Source organism: Streptopelia decaocto (assembly GCF_964273445.1).
Source record: "Streptopelia decaocto genome assembly, chromosome: 24".
Classification (NCBI taxonomy): domain Eukaryota; kingdom Metazoa; phylum Chordata; class Aves; order Columbiformes; family Columbidae; genus Streptopelia; species Streptopelia decaocto.
Window position 1 is genome coordinate 3,901,148 of NC_138679.1, and position 17,489 is coordinate 3,918,636.

General features: G+C 67.7%; 4 protein-coding genes across 15 annotated transcripts; 1 reads left to right on the top strand and 3 right to left on the bottom strand.

Moving 5' to 3' along the window:
• Positions 1 to 27: 27 nt before the first annotated feature.
• MPND (MPN domain containing) lies at positions 28 to 3,939 on the bottom strand. Of its 2 annotated transcripts, XM_082071946.1 has the most exons (13): positions 3,886 to 3,939; positions 2,892 to 3,115; positions 2,586 to 2,816; positions 2,349 to 2,511; positions 2,192 to 2,276; positions 2,005 to 2,101; positions 1,806 to 1,878; positions 1,642 to 1,718; positions 1,403 to 1,571; positions 1,257 to 1,327; positions 1,060 to 1,149; positions 809 to 901; positions 28 to 340 (listed from the first exon to the last, which is right to left on the bottom strand). In XM_082071946.1, exons 1-13 carry the CDS (start codon positions 3,890 to 3,892, stop codon positions 254 to 256), a joined length of 1,467 nt encoding a protein of 488 aa, XP_081928072.1. In that variant the 5' UTR covers positions 3,893 to 3,939; the 3' UTR covers positions 28 to 253. The 2 variants fall into 2 exon arrangements, with proteins under 2 accessions (XP_081928072.1, XP_081928071.1); XM_082071945.1 differs by having other exon boundaries at positions 1,642 to 1,878.
• A 1,291-nt stretch (positions 3,940 to 5,230) lies between these two features.
• On the bottom strand, positions 5,231 to 10,786 carry FSD1 (fibronectin type III and SPRY domain containing 1). 4 transcript variants are annotated; one of them, XM_082071953.1, is made up of 13 exons: positions 10,739 to 10,786; positions 10,104 to 10,199; positions 9,896 to 10,027; positions 9,721 to 9,822; positions 8,857 to 8,879; positions 8,599 to 8,720; positions 8,032 to 8,241; positions 7,784 to 7,882; positions 7,506 to 7,665; positions 7,336 to 7,415; positions 6,655 to 6,906; positions 5,666 to 5,754; positions 5,231 to 5,556 (listed from the first exon to the last, which is right to left on the bottom strand). In XM_082071953.1, exons 2-13 carry the CDS (start codon positions 10,119 to 10,121, stop codon positions 5,446 to 5,448), a joined length of 1,398 nt encoding a protein of 465 aa, XP_081928079.1. In that variant the 5' UTR covers positions 10,122 to 10,199; positions 10,739 to 10,786; the 3' UTR covers positions 5,231 to 5,445. The 4 variants fall into 4 exon arrangements, with proteins under 4 accessions (XP_081928079.1, XP_081928076.1, XP_081928077.1 ...); XM_082071950.1 differs by having other exon boundaries at positions 10,725 to 10,764; XM_082071951.1 differs by lacking the exon at positions 8,857 to 8,879 and having other exon boundaries at positions 8,032 to 8,171; positions 10,725 to 10,764.
• A 1,083-nt stretch (positions 10,787 to 11,869) lies between these two features.
• TMIGD2 (transmembrane and immunoglobulin domain containing 2) lies at positions 11,870 to 13,654 on the top strand. 8 transcript variants are annotated; one of them, XM_082072034.1, is made up of 6 exons: positions 11,870 to 12,039; positions 12,518 to 12,639; positions 12,772 to 12,874; positions 13,072 to 13,095; positions 13,174 to 13,266; positions 13,425 to 13,654. In XM_082072034.1, exons 1-6 carry the CDS (start codon positions 12,003 to 12,005, stop codon positions 13,583 to 13,585), a joined length of 540 nt encoding a protein of 179 aa, XP_081928160.1. In that variant the 5' UTR covers positions 11,870 to 12,002; the 3' UTR covers positions 13,586 to 13,654. The 8 variants fall into 8 exon arrangements, with proteins under 8 accessions (XP_081928160.1, XP_081928161.1, XP_081928162.1 ...); XM_082072035.1 differs by having other exon boundaries at positions 12,518 to 12,534; XM_082072036.1 differs by having other exon boundaries at positions 12,521 to 12,534.
• A 624-nt stretch (positions 13,655 to 14,278) lies between these two features.
• SHD (Src homology 2 domain containing transforming protein D) lies at positions 14,279 to 16,888 on the bottom strand (the record flags this gene model as incomplete). The annotated part of the gene is made up of 6 exons (XM_082072040.1): positions 14,279 to 14,465; positions 14,664 to 14,783; positions 15,386 to 15,524; positions 15,693 to 15,905; positions 16,023 to 16,116; positions 16,658 to 16,888. 6 exons carry the CDS (start codon positions 16,886 to 16,888, stop codon positions 14,279 to 14,281), a joined length of 984 nt encoding a protein of 327 aa, XP_081928166.1.
• Positions 16,889 to 17,489: the final 601 nt, after the last annotated feature.

A 17,489-nucleotide genomic window follows, 5' to 3' on the forward strand; every position in this document is an offset into this window, starting at 1 on the left:
ACACCAGCCACCTCTCAGGATCTGCTCTTTAATCAACTACCACTTCCACAAACAACTGAAAACCGAAACTCCCACCATCACCACCACCCTCCCTCTGTCGCCCCCGGGCCGGGGGGGCCGGGACCCCTCGGTTTTGCTCCCCGGAGCAGCGGGCGATGCCGCGTCCCTCAGCGCTGCCCCGCGCCGGGGGGTTGAGCCCCTGGGGGCTGCTGAGCCCAGCCTGGGCACCTGGTCCATGTTGGGTCCTGGTCCTTCAGCTGCTGAGCTTGAGGAGGCTGTAGATCTGCTCCAGGACATGGGTGAAGCTCTGGTCTTTGGGGGTGCGGGAGGCCAGGGAGCCCTGAGATGGGGACACAACCCAGTTAATTAGAGTCACAGGATCATTTTGGTTGGAAAAGATCCTCAAGATCACAGAGTCCAACCATAACCCACCCATGTCCCTGCCCCATGTCCTGAGAACCTCATGTCCGTCTGTCCAGCCCTCCAGGGATGGTGACTCCAGCACTGCCCTGGGCAGCCTGTTCCAATGCCCCACAGCCCTTTGGGGAAGAAATTGTTCCCCACATCCAACCTCAACCTCCCCTGGCGCAACTTGAGGCCGTTTCCTCTGCTCCTGGCGCTTGTTCCTGGGGAGCAGAGCCCGACCCCCCCGGCTCCAAGCTCCTTTCAGGCAGGTCAGAGATCAGAAGGTCTCCCCTCAGCTCCTGTTCTCCAGCTGAACCCCCAGGTCCCTCAGCCGCTCCATCACACTTGTGCTCTAGAATTAAAACTGGGAGGGTGGGCGCTGGAGCTGACGCCCCCTCCTCACCTTCAGTTTGTCCAGGTAGGTCTGATCCTGACTCCACAGCTCCTGGAACTTCACCAGGTCGGGGGCTCCCTTGTAAAACTCCACCAGCAGTGTCTGGGGGAACAAGAGAGGGGGGGCTGCAGACACCGGGGCTGCCCCCGGGCCCGGCAGCACCGAAAAGGCACTGTCAGTGTCACCGGGGCTAACAGCAAGATGGGGACGTGTCCTTGCTGGGGCGGGTGGGGATTTTGGGGTCCCCACCCCACGCTCACCATCTCCTGCAGGACATCATTGGTGAGGAACCCGTCCTGGATGTAGGTCACCTCCACCTCCATGGGGATGCCGTAGTCATTGGGTCGTTGCTGGGGGACGGGAGAGCGGGGTCACCCCACGGCACCGAGATCACCCCATGGCACTGGGGACACCCCCATTCCAAACACCCACCCCCCCGGGGACAGCGACCATTTACCTCCGGCGGTGGCATCACCCAGAAGGGCGCGATTCTGGACTCCACGCCGGGGTTCCCGTGGTAGTAGGGTCCTGGGGGTGAAAGATGGGGCTGACACGGGTACGGTGACGGCAGCCCCGGCCCCCGGCCCCCGGTGCTGCTCTCACCGCAGATGAGCGCCAGGCAGGGCTGGAAGCCGTTGCCGCTGCCCTGCAGCTTGAGCTGATAATCCATCTGCGCATCGATGTCGTGCAGGGAGGGCAGCGCGGGGCTGAACGGGTGGCTGTGGTACCAGCCCACCAGCGACAGCCCCCGCAGGAACAGGCTGTGGCAGATCTAGGCGGGGGGAAGATGTTATGGGAACCCCCCCAAGACCCCCATAACTCCCCCCCCAGGGCTGCTTTACCTCCTCCTCCACGGCACCGGCGGCTTCGGCGTCGCCCAGGCGGGTCCGGCACGGGAACGCTCGCAGCACCGTCAGCACTGCCAAGGCGGGGCACGGGGTGGGTGGCTCTGCCGTGGGCTGGGGGGGCCACCCAGCCAACCCATGCCCCCCACCCCACTTCTTACACTGCGTGCTGGTGTCCCACCGCCCGCCCAGGTACCCCACCACTTCGCTCCGCGTCAGGTGGCTGTGGAAATCCTAAAGGAAAAGGTTAAAATCAAACAGTTTGTTCCCAAAATGATGCTGGGGACACCCCCCACCTCCCTGCGGGTGTCCCCAGTACCATCGTGTCCCAACCCATCCCCCGCCGGGGAGGGGACGCACCAGGAGCAGGAGGACGTTGCTGGAAATGGCCACGTTGAAAGGCTGGAACTTGTTGATGGCGGCGAAGGACGTCACCTCCACCAGGGTCTGGGGGCTCCTGGAAGAGCCACAGCCCCCCCTGCCACAGCCGCCCCCCCACACCCGTGGGGCTGGCGGGGGCACCCGTGGGGTCCTTGTCACACCCTACCTGGCCGAGTCGCGGGTCCCCAGGGTGCAGTAGCGGACGGGCACCCGGGGTTTGCTCTCCAGGCTCTTCCCCGGGGGGCCGTGATCTGCAAACCGCAATGTCCCGTCACCACTGCCGGGCGTCCCGCGGTCCCCCGGGACCCCCCGTGTCACCTTACCTGTCCCCGCCAGCTCCGCCAGGCTCTTGCACTGCTGCTTCTTGCTCTTCTCCTCCGTTCTTTTGGCAGCTGCCGGCTCCGGCACGGGCACCCGACCTTCCCTCGTCGCCTCCTCCTCTTCCTCCTCGGGCATCTCCTCCTCCTCGCCCTCGCTGGCCAAGCTCTGCGGGCAGCACCGGGCTGGCACCCACCCCCCTCCCACAGCGGGGGGGGCACCCCAGGGTCCCCCCGACCCACCTCCTCGGCGGGCGGCGCATTGGGCTGGTGTTTGCGGAGCCAAGCGGCTTTGTACTGGTCCAGCTTCTGGCCCTTGTAGCGCACGGACGCCCAACCGCACCCCGACTTCTTGGCGGGGTTCACCAGGCGCTTGCAGTGGGTGGCCCAGGCGCTGGGCGAGTTGAAGACCTGACCCGTCTCCTGCCACGTGATGGTCCCGTCCGCACCCAGGTCCCCCACAAACTTCTTGCCCTGGGGGGTTTGGGGTGAGCGGGGAGGTCCCCTGTCCCCCATCCCTGTCCCCGACCCCGTGTCCCCCGGCCTCACCAGGTAGTAGATGGAGAGGACGCCGCGGGCCGGCTCCAGGAGCCCGTCGCGGAGCAGCACGCGGAGGGTGATGCCGCGGCGGGTGAGCACGGCCCCCCGGGCGCCCCCCACCTCCTTGGCCCCGCTGCCCCCGTCCGGCTCGGCCTCCGCCTCGTCCAGCCCCGGCTCCAGCTCGTCCTCATCCTCCTCCAGCTCGTCCCCACCGGGGGAGGCGGCGGCCAGCGCTGCGGGAGGGGACGCGCCATGCGGGGGGTGCGCACCCATGGGCGTCCCTCCAGAGCACCCGTGGGTCCCCAGCCAAGGGAGGACGCTGCAGATGGGGACACTGGGACAGGGATGTGAAGGGACATGGGGACTGGAAGGTGTGGACGTGGGGACACAAGCAGCAAGGACACAGGAAGATGGGACACGAGGGGGATGGACACAGGGACATGAGGACTCAGGGACAGGGTGGTGGGGGACATGTGGGGGTGTGAGGCCACGGGGACACAACGATAGTGAGCTGAGGCACATGGGGACGTGGCCGGGGGACACAGGGACACGGGGACGAGGTTCTCCTGGCCCAGCAGGTGCCCGGAGGCCGGTCTGAAGCCAGCGGGGTGCAGGGGGGACACGGGGCCCCTGGGGGAGCGCAGCCCCCGCCCCGCTGCCCGCGGGTGTCCCGGGGTGTCCCCAGCCCCTCCCCGCGGGTGTCCCCAACCCCTCCCACCCTCACGGGTGTCCCCATTCCCACCCCCACGGGTGTCCCGGGGTGTCCCCAGCCCCGCGCCCGCGGGTGTCTCGTGCCCCGAGGGTCCCGCGTGTCCGCGCACACGCGTGTGTTTGTGTGTGCGCGCGCAGGTGCACAAGCGTGTGCACGGCGGGGGGGGGACGGGGGGGGCGCGCAGGTGCATGTGCGCGCGCGTGCGCGTGACCCTCCAGCGTGCGTGCACGGCGCGCGTGTCCCGGCCGGTGCGCGTGTCGGTGCGCGCCCGGTGCGCGCGCCCGCCGGTACCTGCCATGATCCGCTCGCGCCGCTCCCGCCTCCCCCGGTGCGCGCGGCAGCGGCGGCGCCACGTGACGGGGCGGCCCCGCCCCGCCCGGGGGGGTTGGGACGGACACCGGCACCGGGCGGGGGGGGAACAGTCCCGCACCTGCCGCACCGGGGGAGACACGGGGACACCGACCCGCACCCCGCCCGGGGACACCCCCCGCTGCCTTTCCCCGGTGCCCGCAGCCATGCGGGGGGGGCGCACCCATGGGTGTCCCTCCAAGAGCGACCTTGGGTCCTCGGCCAAGGGAGGACACTGCGGATGGGGACACTGGGACAGGGATGCGAGGGACGTGGGGACAGGAAGGTGTGGATATGGGGACACAAGCAGCGAGGACACAGGAAGATGGGACACGAGGACGCTCAGGGACACCCCCCGCCGCCTTCCCCCGGTGCCCGCAGCCCGGGAGCGGCCGGCCCGGCAGCACCTGCGGCGGGCGGAGCCACCGCCCCGGCGGGACCGACCCCGACCCAGCTGCGGGGGCTCCGTGGAGAAGCGGGACCGGGGGGGCGGCACCATTCGGGACCGCGACCCAGCACCCCCGGCACCGACCCCCGGGTGCCGGTAACTGCCCTCGGCACCCCCTGGCACTGACCCCCCCGCACCGACCCCACCCGGTTCTCTCCGCCGCTGCGTCCCCGCAGCGCCCGGTGCGTCGGTCCCGGTGTCCCCGCAGCCCCCCGTGCGGTGCCGAGTCCCCTCCCACCCCCGGGGCTACCGGAGGGTCCCGGCTGGGCTGTGCGCACCTTCTGGGGGGGCCCGGGTGCAGGATCCCCGGGACTAGGACCCCTCGTGGGACACCCCTGGGCTGGGTCACTGGGCACCCCCAGATGGGACCCCCATGCTTGGGACCTGCTCGGGGGGGGCACCCCCAGCCTGGTACCACTGGCAATGGGGACAAGTGGTGGAGCAGGGGGTCCCTTTGAGGTGAGGGGGTGGGAGGGAGCCCGGACCCCCCCCACGGTGCAGGTGTGGCGGAGGAGCTGCCAAGAAGCTGCAGCTGCGTCGAGCTCATCGGGGACTGATGGGTGCCAGCATGGGGGGGGCAGTGCCCCCCACTTTGTACCAAGAACCGGCTGGGACAGCGATGCCCCCCTCCAGAGTGGCACTGAAAAGGGGGGTGCGAGTGGCACAGCTCAGTCTAGGGCAGCAATGGACCCCCCAAGCTATATATTTGGGGGCCCCCACCCCAAATAAAGGCGCTGCCCCCACCACATCCCCCAAAAAACCCCTTCCCCACCTTGGTGCCCCCCATGCCCCAGCTACCACCACATCACACCTACATCCCAATTTATTCTTCAGGCCAGAAGCAGCTCTCAGTGGTGGGGGGGACGTGCCCAGCCCGGTGCCAGCGATGGGGGGGGTGGCACGGAGCTGGGGGGGTTCAGCTGGCGGGGCCACGGGTGCTGCCGCACCCCAGCTCTGGGGGTGGCACAGCCCTGCCAGCGCAGCGCATGTGGAAAAGGGGCTTTGGGGGGGTACATTCAGTGCTCTCGCCTGGGGTGCCCGGGGGGGGCACGGCTCTAGGGCAGGCTGGCGTTGGAGCTGCTGGCCGTGCTGTTGCGTTTCTGGAGACATTTCACAGCGCTGGGCACCTGCAGACCCGAGGTGACGTGGAAGCTGCCGCACCAGACCTGCGGGCACAGGAGAGCGGCGGGGCTGGGGGGGCTGCCACGGGGATGGGGGGCTCGACCCTCCCGCCGGCAGCCCCCCGGGAGCTGCCCAGCCCCGCCGGCCCCATACCGTGAAGGCGGGCAGCACCGGCTGCGTGAACTTGGCCTTGAAGGTGTGGAGCAGCTGCTTGGTCCTGGCGTTGTAGAAGGACAGGAAGCCTGTGGGCACAGAGGTGGGGCACAGGGGGGGTCACAGGTGGGCACAGAGCTTGCAGACCCCCAGTGTGGTGTCTATGGAGGTGGCAATGCCAATGATGGACACTCTAGTGCCCATGGTGGTGGCAGTGCCCATGGTGGACATCTTGGTGTCCATGGTGGTGGCAATGGATGTACTGGTGTCCATGGTGGTGGCAATGTCCATGGTGGACACCCTAGTGCCCATGGTGGTGGCAGTGCCCATGCTGGACATCTTGGTGTCTATGGTGGTGGCAATGCCATGGTGGACACCCAGGTTCCCACAGTGGTGGCAATGCCCATGGTGGACATGCTGGTGTCTGTGGTGGTGATGGCAGCGCCCATGGTGGTGGCAGTGCCCATGGTGGACATCTTGGTGTCCATGGAGGTGGCAATGGATATACTGGTGTCCATGGTGGTGGCAATGCCCATGATGGACACCGTAGTGCCCATGTTGGTGGCAGTTCCCATGGTGGACATGCTGGTGTCCATGGTGGTGGCAATGCACATGGTGGACACGCAGGTTCCCACAGTGGTGGCAGTGCCCATGGTGGACATCTTGGTGTCCATGGTGGTGGCAATGCCAACGGTGGACACCCAGGTTCCCACAGTGGTGGCAGTGCCCATGATGGACATCTTGGTGTCCATGATGGTGGCCATGCCAATGGTGGACATGCTGATGGCCATGGCGATGGCAATGCCCATGGTGGACACCCAGGTTCCCACAGTGGTGGCAATGCCCATGGTGGGCATACTGTTGGCCATGGTGGTGGCAATGCCCATAGTGGACATGCTGGTAGCCATGATGGTGGCAATGCCCACAGTGGTGGCATCCCCTGCGCCCATCCCCAACGCTGCCTGTCTCCCACCCCATCCTGCACCCACCTTCATGGAAGTTGCAGTAGACGCCGATGCAGTCGGGCACGGGCACGTCCAGCACCTTGGCCTTGTTGGCGTGCTTGGCGCTGAAGCTGACCTGCAGCCAGTTGTTGAGGTGGAGGCACCAGGAGGCCGAGGTCTTGCCCAGCTGATCGAACTTGCCCAGGCTGCGATACGCCACCCCCACGCCGAAAGCTTTGCTGTCCCGGTCGTACCGCACCTCCCAGTAGTGATCGTCACCGTCGATCAGCGTGTCACCTGCGGGCATGTGGCACGGCTCTGCCTGCTGCACCCACGGGTGACACATCCTGTCCCCAGCCCCGCCAGGTCCCTCTGGGTGACCCGTGCCTCAAGATTTGCCAGGGGAGGTTGAGGTTGGATCTGGGGAACAATTTCTTCCCCAAAGGGCTGTGGGGCATTGGAACAGGCTGCCCAGGGCAGTGCTGGAGTCACCATCCCTGGAGGGCTGGACAGACGGACATGAGGTTCTCAGGACATGGGGCAGTGCCAGGGGTGGGCTATGGTTGGACTTGATGATCTTGAGGGGTTTTTCCAACCCAAATGATTCCGTGATTCTCTACTCACCTACATCACCCCCTGCACCCTCAGGGTCACCCTCTCCCCTCCTGCACCCCTGGGTGCCCGCAGGGTCCCCCCCAGCACCCACTGGGTGTCCCCGGCTCTCACCCAGCACCGTGTATGACTCGGCGGTGAAGCGATCTCTGCCCCCGCGCCCTGAGGTCATCCTCTTGGGCGACTGCACCGCCCTAGGACAGACACCAGCATGGAGAGGTGGGTCGGCATCACCCGGGGGGAGCGGGGACAACGCTGGGGTGACAAGGGGGGTGTGACATTACCTGGCAGGCGAGTTGGCGGGCGAGGCCGTCCTGCCCTTGCCGTCCTTCTCGCGCGCTTTGACGTCCTGCACCTTCCCCCCCGTGGCGTCCCACTCCACGCTGAGCTCCTCCACCCGCAGGTTCTGGTGGCACGTGCTGGCGTCCAGCCGAAACATGAACGCTGGGGACAGCCACCGTCAGCGCGTGGCCCCCAGCCCCGGGGGTGTCAGAGCCCTGGCACACTTGGGAAGGGGTGGCACGAGGGGTGACGTGTCCCCTGCCACCCACCTGGTACCCACCTCTCGTTTCCAAAGTGACCGGCTCGGAGAACTCGCCCGCCACAGCCTTGTTACATGCCCGGACCCGAAAATTCATGTATTTCATGTCAAACTTCAGCCCTGCAGGCACAGCAGGGTCACAAACCAGGGCATGGGATGGGGCACTGTGACCCCCATGTCCCCTACAAAGCCTGGCACAACCCCAGACCTCTGCCACCCACGGTGCCCTGGCTCATTTGGGGCTGGTTTTGCCCCTGCCGTGCCCTCACCGGACAGGGTGTACTCGGTGGTCTTGATGCCCTCGACCACCATCCAGGGCTGGTCCTCCTTGGCGCGGGGGGGCCCCTCGAAGTTGGTTTTGCGATACTCCAGCACGTAGTGGTCGATCTTGCTGTCCTCGTCGGGCATCCTCCAGGCCAGCGTCACACAGTTATCGGCCACCAGCGACTCCGCCAGGTCGATCTCGGGGGTGCTGGGCACTGCCCGTGGGAGCAGCCGTGCCAGAGTCCCCCCCCGCCCCTGCTGCAGCCCCACTGCCAGCCAGGGTGCCCACAACAACCCCCCCTGCACCCCGGATCCTAACCTGGGGACCCCAAACCTGCCCCTCAACACTCCAACCCAGCACCTTCTTGACCCTCTGGGTGGGGGCACCCCAGACCTGGCACGGCCAGCTCCTCACCCCATCCCCTGGCATCCTTAAACCCTGGACCCCCATCCTTGTGCTGTCCCCTTGGCAGGCTGGCACAGCGCCCTGTGTCCCCAGCACCAGCCTTCCCTTGCACCCACTGTGCCCTGTCCCCCTGTGTCCCCATGTCCCCGTCACCCGTGGGTGATACCTGGCAGGAAGGCGAGGGCCTGGAGCATGCGACGTTCCTGGGCAAAATCCACCATCAAGTGGCTCATGTTGTCGCTCACCTTGGCCTTGAGCGAGAGGCGGAAGGCGGGTGCCATTGTCACGCTGCACGGGGGAGGACACAGGGACAAGGGTCAGTGGGGATGGCAGCCAGACACCCACCGAGCACCCACGGGGCCACCCGCCCTGGCTGGGAGGAGGGTGGGAGTTAGTGGGACGGGGGGGCACGGGGGTGCCGTACCTATCCTTGATCTGTTTGGCAGCCTTGCGAGCGCAGAGGAAGAAGAGGAGGAAACAAAAAAGCAGATAAGAGAGCAGCGCCAGGAGCCAGCACAGTGCAGTGCAACCGGACCCCCCACCCCAGTGCCAGAGCGTCCCCACGGCAGTACCCAGCAGCACAGTGTCCTTGCAGAGGTACCCCATGGCACAGCACCCCTGCATCCCCACAGTGTTACCCCATGGCACAGCACCCCTGCATCCCCACAGTGTTACCCCCTGGCACAGCATCCCTGCATCCCCACTGTGGTACCCCACAGCACAGCATCCCTGCATCCCCAGAGTCATCCCACAGCACAGCATCCTTGCTGTGGTACCCAGCAGCACAGCATCCCTGCATCCCCACAGAGTCATCCCACAGCACAGCATCCTTGCTGTGGTACCCAGCAGCACAGCATCCCTGCATCCCCACAGAGTCATCCCACAGCACAGCATCCTTGCTGTGGTACCCAGCAGCACAGCATCCCTGCATCCCCACAGCGTTACCCCACAGCACAGCATCCCTGCTGTGATACCCAGCAGCACAGCATCCCTGCATCCCCACCGTGGTACCCCCATGGCACAGCACCCCATACACCTGTCGGTGTCCCCCGTGTCCCTGCCAGGTGTCCCTTTGTCTTGGGAGAAAGGGGGCACCTGGCAGCTCTGGGATTCCCCCAGAGGGTCTCCGTGCTTCCCCCAGCCCCACAGCCAGCCCAGTGTTGCCCCAGTGCCCAGCACAGAAAGAAAGAAGGGTGCAGCATCAAGTGGCCAGCAAGGGGGAGTCAGGACACCCCCAGCATGGGGGGCAGCTGGACAGGGACATACCCCTGCGCCAGTGGGGACGCACCTGGGAGAAGTCATGGTGGTTGGCTGTCCCCAGGGCCTGGTTGGCCGCCTCCAGCAGCTCCTCCGAGCTCTCCAGGGCCTTGGCACATGCTGCCAGCTGGGCCTGGGGAGGGGACAGGGACAGCGGTGGGTGAAGGTGACAGTGGGGGGGACACACACGCAGGGTGGGTGCTGACCTGCAGCTCGTAGGTGCGGCTGGCACGGTCCTGCTTGATCTTCATCAGCATCTCCTCCTTCAGCTCGTCCAGCAGCGTGTACAGCGACTGGAACTCGCCCTCCAGGTCCTCTTGCACCCGCGACGAGTTCGCCTGGTGACAACGCATCAGCGGGTGCCCCCCCACCCAAGAGTGTGGAACGGGGGGCTTGGGGGGGGATCCCCAGTACCTCCACATTCTGCATCATCTGCTTGAGGGAGTAGATGAAGTTCTGGATCTCCTCATTCTTCACGGCCAGGGTGGTGATGATCTTCCGCAGCCCCTCCTGCCCGGCCCCCCGCCCGCGGTCAGCACCCCCGGCCCCCCCTCGGCTCCCAGTCCCTCCCGGGCCCGGTGGTGCCAGGCGCCGTGGGGGGGGCTGTGCCGGCATGGCGGGAGCGGGATGACTTGGCAAGTGTGGGAGTGCGGAGTGGGGGCAGCGAGGGGGCACAGCCCTGCACCCCCTGCCCCCCTCCATCTCCCCTGGCCCCCTCCATCCCCCCGCACCCCTTCACCCCTCCTGCCCCCCTCCCTCCTGCACCCCTCCATCCCTCCGTTTCCATCCCTTCTGCACCCTCCATCCCTCCTGCCTCCCTCCGTCCTGCCCCCCTCCATCCCCCCTGCCCCCCTCCTTCGCCATCTCTAACCCCTCCATCCCTCCTTCCTCCAGATCTTCATCCCCTCCTCCTCCATCCCTTCCTCTGCATCCTTCCCTCCCTCCTTCCTTCCTCCATCCCCCTTCTCCATCCCTCTCCTCCCTCCATCCCTCCATCCCCGCTCTCCCTCCCTCCCCGGCCCGGCCCGGCCCCACCTGGTCGCCCATACCGGGCCGGCCCCGCCGCCGCTCGGCCCCGCCGACACCAACAAAGGGGGAGCGGCGCCCCCGGCCCCGCCCCGCCCCGCCCCGCCGCGGGGCACGACAGGAAGTGTAGTCCGGTCACCGGCACGGCTGGGCGTGGCCGGGGGCGTGGCAATGGGCGTGGCCGTGTCCCAGGGCACCGCCCCGCGCTGGGAGATGGAGTCCGTGGGAAGCGGGGGGGGGGACCCGCCGGCCCCGAGCCTGAGTGTCGCCCCCGGGAGCACGGGGACCCCGCGGGTTTGGGGATCCCCCCCCCGCCAAGGCAGATGCACCTCTGGGCCCCCAGGGATGCAGCGTAGGAGCCGCAGGGATGGTGGAGTGGGGGGTAGGGGCACACAGAGCGGGGGGTTGTCCCCCTGCCACAGCATCACAGTCACAGAGTGTCAGGGGTTGGAAGGGCCCTGGAAAGCTCATCCAGTGCAATCCCCCCATGGAGCAGGAACACCCAGATGAGGTGACACAGGAAGGTGTCCAGGCGGGTTGGAATGTCTGCAGAGAAGGAGACTCCACAACCCCCCTGGGCAGCCTGGGCCAGGCTCTGCCACCCTCACCCCCAACAAGTTTCTTCTCATATTCAAGTGGAACCTTTTGTGTTCTAGTTTGAACCCATTGCCCCTTGTCCTATCACTGGTTGTCACCCAGAAGAGCCTGGCTCCATCCTCCTGACACTCCCCCTTTCCATCTTGATCCCCATGAATGAGTCCCCCCTCAGTGTCCTCTTGTCCAGCTCCAGAGCCCCAGCTCCCTCAGCCTTTCCTCACACGGGAGATGCTCCACTCCCTTCAGCATCTTCGTTGCATCTTCACTCTCCCAGTGAGGCCATGCTGGGTCCCCAGCCTGCCCTGGGCTCAGGGTGTGTCACCCCGGGGGGGTCCCAGTGGGGGTCCCCAGGTGGGATGTCCCTGTACATGGGGCCAGGCTGGAGGTGTCCCCAGCTCCCTCACCTGGGGGGGTGCCCGAGGAAGTGCTGTCCCCTGTCCTTGCTCCAGATGGTGTCCCCATCCATCCCCATCATTGTCGCTGTCACCCTCCCCTGGTCTGCGCAGTGCAGTGGGGTGACAGGAAGCTGTGGTGTCACAGCGTGACACAGCCTGGGTGACAAGGGACTGGGAGGCTTTGGGGACAGCGACGCTTTGGGGACGAGGCCAGCCTGGGGACAGGGACCCCTCAGGGAGAGGCACGCCCTGGGGACACAGCCCCTCCGAGCAGGGTGGCTGGGCTGGCGCAGGGATGTGGGGGCTCGGGGTCCTCATCCCGCTCCTTGGCGGTGAGTGGGGGACAGGGCTGGCTGGGGCAACCGAGGGGACAGTTCCTGGGACACTGTGGCCAGGCTGTGGAGTTGGGGACAGGGCATTTGGGGGGCACTGGGGGGACACGGGGCTGGTGGCTGGGGCAAGGGGGCTGCTGGGGACATCTGTCCTGGGGGGGGACCAGAGAGGGGCTGGTGACACAGAGGGAGGGACTGACATGGGGACAGGATGGGGACGGGTGGGTAGACAGGCGGGTGATAAGACTGTGGCAGGGGGACAGGACAGAGGGAATGGGGATGGACAGGATGGGGTCAGATAGCACATGTGGGGACAGAGGTGTGGAGACAGGCTGGGGACAGAGGGACATGCACATGCATCAGAGATGGGGCACATGCAGGCAGCTAAGGTGGCTCCCGGTCCCTGAGGTGCATGGGTAGCCCTGGGGACCACAGGGGTGGCAGGTGACACCCCCAGTGACCCCAGTGCTGTCCCCAGCAGCGGGCGCCCTGCAGGTGAGCCAGGACCCGGGAAAGGTGCAGGTGACGGCAGGTGACGAGGTGGCCCTGGGGTGCCGGGTGCTGGTGGCTGAACCCTGGGACCTGCTGCGGCTGGAGTGGGTGCGGGACACGGCACACAGGGTGCTGTGTACCACCCGCCTGCGCTCCGCCACCCCCGTCCCCTTGTCCCCCTGCGCCCCCCGCCTCTGCCTGGCCTGGGACCCCCCTTGTGCCACCCTCAGTGTCCTCCAGGCGCAGGGGGACGACGCCGGGCACTACCTCTGCCGGGTCACCCTCGAGATCCCCCGTCTCGGCACGGCCACCGGGAACGGCACCCTGCTCAACGTCACCGCAGGTACGAGGGGGGGTCCGTGCTCTTCCCCTGCTCCCTGGGGACTTTCGGGAGGTCCCTGAGACACAGTGTCACCTTGGGGTCCCTGGAGGGAGATGCCTGGTGGGTTTGGGGGGGCCACAGTGCAAGAAGGATGGGGACAGCAATGGGGACAGCAATGGGGACAGAGACATCCCTGACTGCTCTCCCCTCACCACCAGCGGCTGATGGAGGACATCACACAGGTAAGCGTGTCCCTGCTGTCCCCACTGTCCCCTCCATCCTGGCGCCGAGGGGGTGGCCCCAGCTGCATGTTCTTGCAGGGCTTGTGTGGGGCCTGGGGTGGGGCCTGGGGGGCACAGCCCTGCTCCTGGGGCTGGTCCTCCTCGGCCACCGGCGCTGGCGCAGGGACCCAGGTAACCCTGTCCCCAAACACCCTGTCCCCAAATACCCCATCCCCGTTTGCCCCCGTCCCTCCAAATACCCTCAAGCCCCTCTCTCCCCCGCCACCCTGATACCCCTGTACCCCCCTGCCCCATGTACCCCCATCTTGGGGGCCAGGACTGGAACCCAGCACCCACCGCCCCCCCAGAAACAAGCATCTACATGAACACACTGCCCTCCTTGGCTGGGGTCCCCAAGAAGCTGCCGCCACCCTGCACAGTGATGGAGAACAGCACATACCAGGGGGGGCTGCATGGGGCACGGGGCCCCCCCAGCACCCCCTGGCCCTGAGCTGGTCCCCAGTGTGTCACCAGCCTTGGGGGGGAAACACCCCCCTGGTTCTGTCTTTCTGCAGGAAATCCCCCCAAAAAAGCTGTTTTGCAGCATCCTGCCACCCTGCTCTGTGTCTCCTGTGCGGCGCCCACAGCACCCCCCACATCCGGTGCCCCCCCGGTGCACCCAGCCTGTCCCGCCGGGCGTGGGTCGGGAGGGGTGGGGCAGAAGGCTCCAGGGCCCCCCCGCCCCGTTTCGGGGAAGTCACTCTGTGGTCTGGTCGCCTCGTTTTGTGTCAGCACCCAGCACGCAATGCCTGCACCCTCCAGTATGGACCCCCCCGGGGGGCAGTGTCATTGTCGTCCCCATGCCGTGTGGGTGAGCTGGTGTGAGGTTGGTGGCGGGTGACTCCGAGTAGTGTCACCTTCACACTTTGTCCCCAAGGCCAGGACCTGCAGTGGCGTGGGGGGGAACATCCGGACACCACCCCCCCTTGCCTGGACACCCCAGGGGGTGGTGGGAGGGGCACAAGGCCAGGAAACCACACGGAGGGACCAGGATGGGACCGGGAGTGCGGCCACCATGCTGTCCCCTGGATGCACCATAGAGCTGAGCCCCAAGACAGACCAGAGCGTCGCCATGTCTACGGGCTGCACATCAGCCTTTAATGGGAGGGCTCACTCTGGGGTTGGGGGGGCAACAGGTGGGGGCTCACAGGGGCTGCACAGCCACGGGGTAGAGCAGGGAGAGGTGCCGGGCACCGCGGACGGGCAGCGCCCGCGCCGTGTAGTGGCGCACGGCCTCGGGCACCGAGGGGAAGGCGGCCCCGGCGCGGCCCAGCATGAAATGCTGCTCCCGGGTCCGCGTCAGCTTCACGTGCACGAAGCCGTGGCTGCTCCTGCGGGCAGGGAGGGGAAACTGAGGCACACGGCGCATGACCTGGCCGCGCACGCACGTGCACATCGATGCGGATGATGGGAACGCATGGATGCAAGCACCGCGCTCATAGTCCAGCCCCTCTGCCAGGGCACCCTTCCCACGGCCCCCCAATGCCTGGGTTGTCACCAGGGCCGTCCCGGTGTCCCCAACCCCTCACCTGAGCGAGAGTGAGTAGTCGTCGGGGCTGGTCTCGCAGTCCCGCACCAGGAAGCTGCCCTCACGGCACAGCGCCAGCAGGGTCTCAGCGCCCGCCCGCCCAATGGGGCCGTGGTACCACCTGCATGGTGGCACATGTCACCTCATCATGTGGCACCCCGGAATGTGGCACCCTGCCACACAGCACTGGGACCTCAGGACCCATCTGCATCATGCGGCAACCTCCACCCCATGGGGACCCATCCATGGCATGGGGCACCCAACCCCATCAAAGGGATCAACCATGGATGGGACACCCTCCACCCCATGGGGACCCATCCATGCCCTGGGGCACCCAATCATGTCAAAGGGACCAACCATGGATGGGACACCCTCCACCCCATGGGGACCCATCCATGCCATGGGGCACCCAACCATGTCAAAGGGACCAACCATGGGTGGGACACCCTCCATCCCATGGGGACCCATCCATGCCATGGGGCACCCAACCACGGATAGGACACCCTCCACCCCAAGGGGACTGGGGCACCCAACCACATCAAAGGGACCAACCATGCCATGGGGCACCCAACCATGTCAAAGTAACCAGCCATGGATGGGACACCCTCCACCCCATGGGGACCCATCTATGGAGGACCCTCCACCCCACAGGGCTGTCCCCATGCAAAGATGTGTGACTGGGATGTTGATGTCACACTGCGGAGGAGGGACCCCTAGACTCACGCCTGCTTCTCCAGGGGCAGCGAGGTGTCCACGTGCCTGGGGCTGGGGGGACACCCTGGCCTGGCACCCGCGGGGGGCCGGGGGGACCGTGGCAGCTGCCGGGACAGGCTGGGGGAGCGCTCGGGGCTCTCAAACTGCACTGCAGGGACCAAGTGTGGAGTGTCACCCCACTGCAGGGTCCCAGCACCCCTGAGGAACATCCCAGATGTCCCCAGCATGGCTCTGCCTTGCTGCAGTGTCCCCTTGCAGCACCCACGGGTGCTGGGGGATGCTGGGGGACCCCAGGGTGGCCCTGGGACGCTGTCACCTGCGAACGCCCGTGAGATGTGATCCTTCTTCCACTCCCAGGGCTGGTCGTACTCGTCGGCCGGGCGCTCGTCGTCGCGGGGCAGGCGGCTCTCGCGGGTGGGGGGCACCCCTGGGCCCTCCCCCGCCGTCTCCCACTCCTCGTACGGGGTGTCATAGAGCTGGGGTCCCCGCCGCGGCTTCGCCCGCCGGCCCTCGCCCTGCCACGGGCACCCTGGGGACAGGCAGGGCTGGGACACACGGGGCGGGGGACAGGACGGGTGGGAGCACCCTAGTCGCGGGATCCCCCTCCCAGGGCTGGGTGCTGGGGGGTGCGTAGGGTGTCACCCACCTGTGGCCTCGCCGGGCTCCTCGCAGCCACTCTCGGGCGCCGGGTCCTGCTCCTCCTCAAAGGGCTCCGAGTACTCGCTCTCACCAGGGCCCTGCAGGTGGGTGCCCTGGGTGGGATGACACCCCCACTGCCCTCCCCAGGTCACCAGTCCCTGGGTCCCCTCCCTGGGACCCTGCAGGCTCCCTCAGGTCCCTGATACGGGTGTCCCCAGCCCTTTCCCTGCTCTCTTCCACCTGATCCCTTTGTCCCCATTCCCCTCTCCCAGTGACCCTGCCACCCCCAGCCCTCCCCCCATTTCCCTCTCTTAGTGACCCCCCAGGTCCTCCCCCAGGTACTCCACGGCCCCCCGACCCCTTGGCTCTCCCCCGTCCCCGGTGGTACCCCCGGTCCTCCCCAGTCCCTCTCGGTCACCCCCCGTTGTCCTCCCCATCTCCCCCGGTCATCGCTCTCCATCCCCCCCGCTCCCTCCTGTGTGCCCCACTCATTCCTCCCCGGTTCCCCTCCGCAGCCCCCACCCCCTCTACCCCACTGCACCCCCGGTCCCTTCGCCGCCATCCCCGGTGCCCGCGCTTCCCCCGGGTCCTGCCCCGGTGCGCCCCCCACACGGTGTCCCCCCCGGTGTCCCCCGCTCCTACCTGCTCCAGCCGCCGCGGGCCGCCCCCCGGCCCCGCGCCCCCCACCCGCACCAGCCGGTGCCGCGGGGACGCAGCGGGGCCGCGCAGGGCAGCGCCGGGGGGCGCTCCGGGGGGGACCCCGCTCCCGGGGCCAGTGGAGCGGCGCTCGCCGCCGCTGTAGTCGGGCTGGGGCGGGCGGGGGGGGGAGCGCCGGGCCCCCCGGCCCAGGTACTCCCGAAGCCACTTGGCCATGGCGGGGCCACCCGGCACCGGGAGCGCGGGCGCGCCGGGACCCCCCCGCGCCGCCAGGAGCCGCTTTGTGTCGCCGCCGCGCGCGGCGCGGACCGGAGCCCCCGGCCCCCCCCCCCCAAACCCCCGCTCCGCACCCGCCTCACCGGGGGGGGCGACACCCACCGGGGGATGTCGGGAGGATGGAGGGCACTGGGGACAATGCGGGGGACAAGGGACACGCCGGGAGCCCCGCGGGGGGCACCGGGAAGGCTGCTCCAGCCCCCCACCCCGCGGTGATCCCCCCCGCCAGGTGACACCGGGACGGTGGCACTGGGAGAAGTGGGGGTCACCGGAACCCCCGGGCACCGGCTATAGGAACCCCGCGGCCCCTTCGGGCTCCTGGAGCTGCCCCCGGAGGGGTCGGGGCACAGGGAAAGAGCTGGGAGGAGGTTGAACCCGGGGGCTTTGGGGGGAAGATGGAGCCCCCCCAGCTGCAGGGTCACCCAGAACCCCCAGAAAGCTCATCAGGGGGGACCCAGCAACCCCTGTGACCTGCGGGAGCAGCAGGGACCACACTGGGGGGGGGGCAGGAGGGCAGGGACCCCCCAGCCGTGCCCTGACT

Coding starts and splice junctions, on each gene's coding strand:
- TMIGD2 (XM_082072029.1), top strand. CDS start 12,003: ATGTGGGGGCTCGGGGTCCTCATCCCGCTCCTTGGCG. Junction 13,096..13,173: donor TGATGGAGGACATCACACAG/GTAAGCGTGTCC, acceptor ATGTTCTTGCAG/GGCTTGTGTGGGGCCTGGGG. Junction 13,267..13,424: donor GCGCTGGCGCAGGGACCCAG/GTAACCCTGTCC, acceptor ACTGGAACCCAG/CACCCACCGCCCCCCCAGAA.
- FSD1 (XM_082071950.1), bottom strand. Junction 7,416..7,505: donor CCCGCCAACTCGCCTGCCAG/GTAATGTCACAC, acceptor TGTCTGTCCTAG/GGCGGTGCAGTCGCCCAAGA. Junction 6,907..7,335: donor CGAGTCATACACGGTGCTGG/GTGAGAGCCGGG, acceptor ACATGCCCGCAG/GTGACACGCTGATCGACGGT.
- MPND (XM_082071945.1), bottom strand. Junction 2,817..2,891: donor TCCTCTCCATCTACTACCTG/GTGAGGCCGGGG, acceptor CAAACCCCCCAG/GGCAAGAAGTTTGTGGGGGA. Junction 2,277..2,348: donor GGCGGAGCTGGCGGGGACAG/GTAAGGTGACAC, acceptor TGCGGTTTGCAG/ATCACGGCCCCCCGGGGAAG.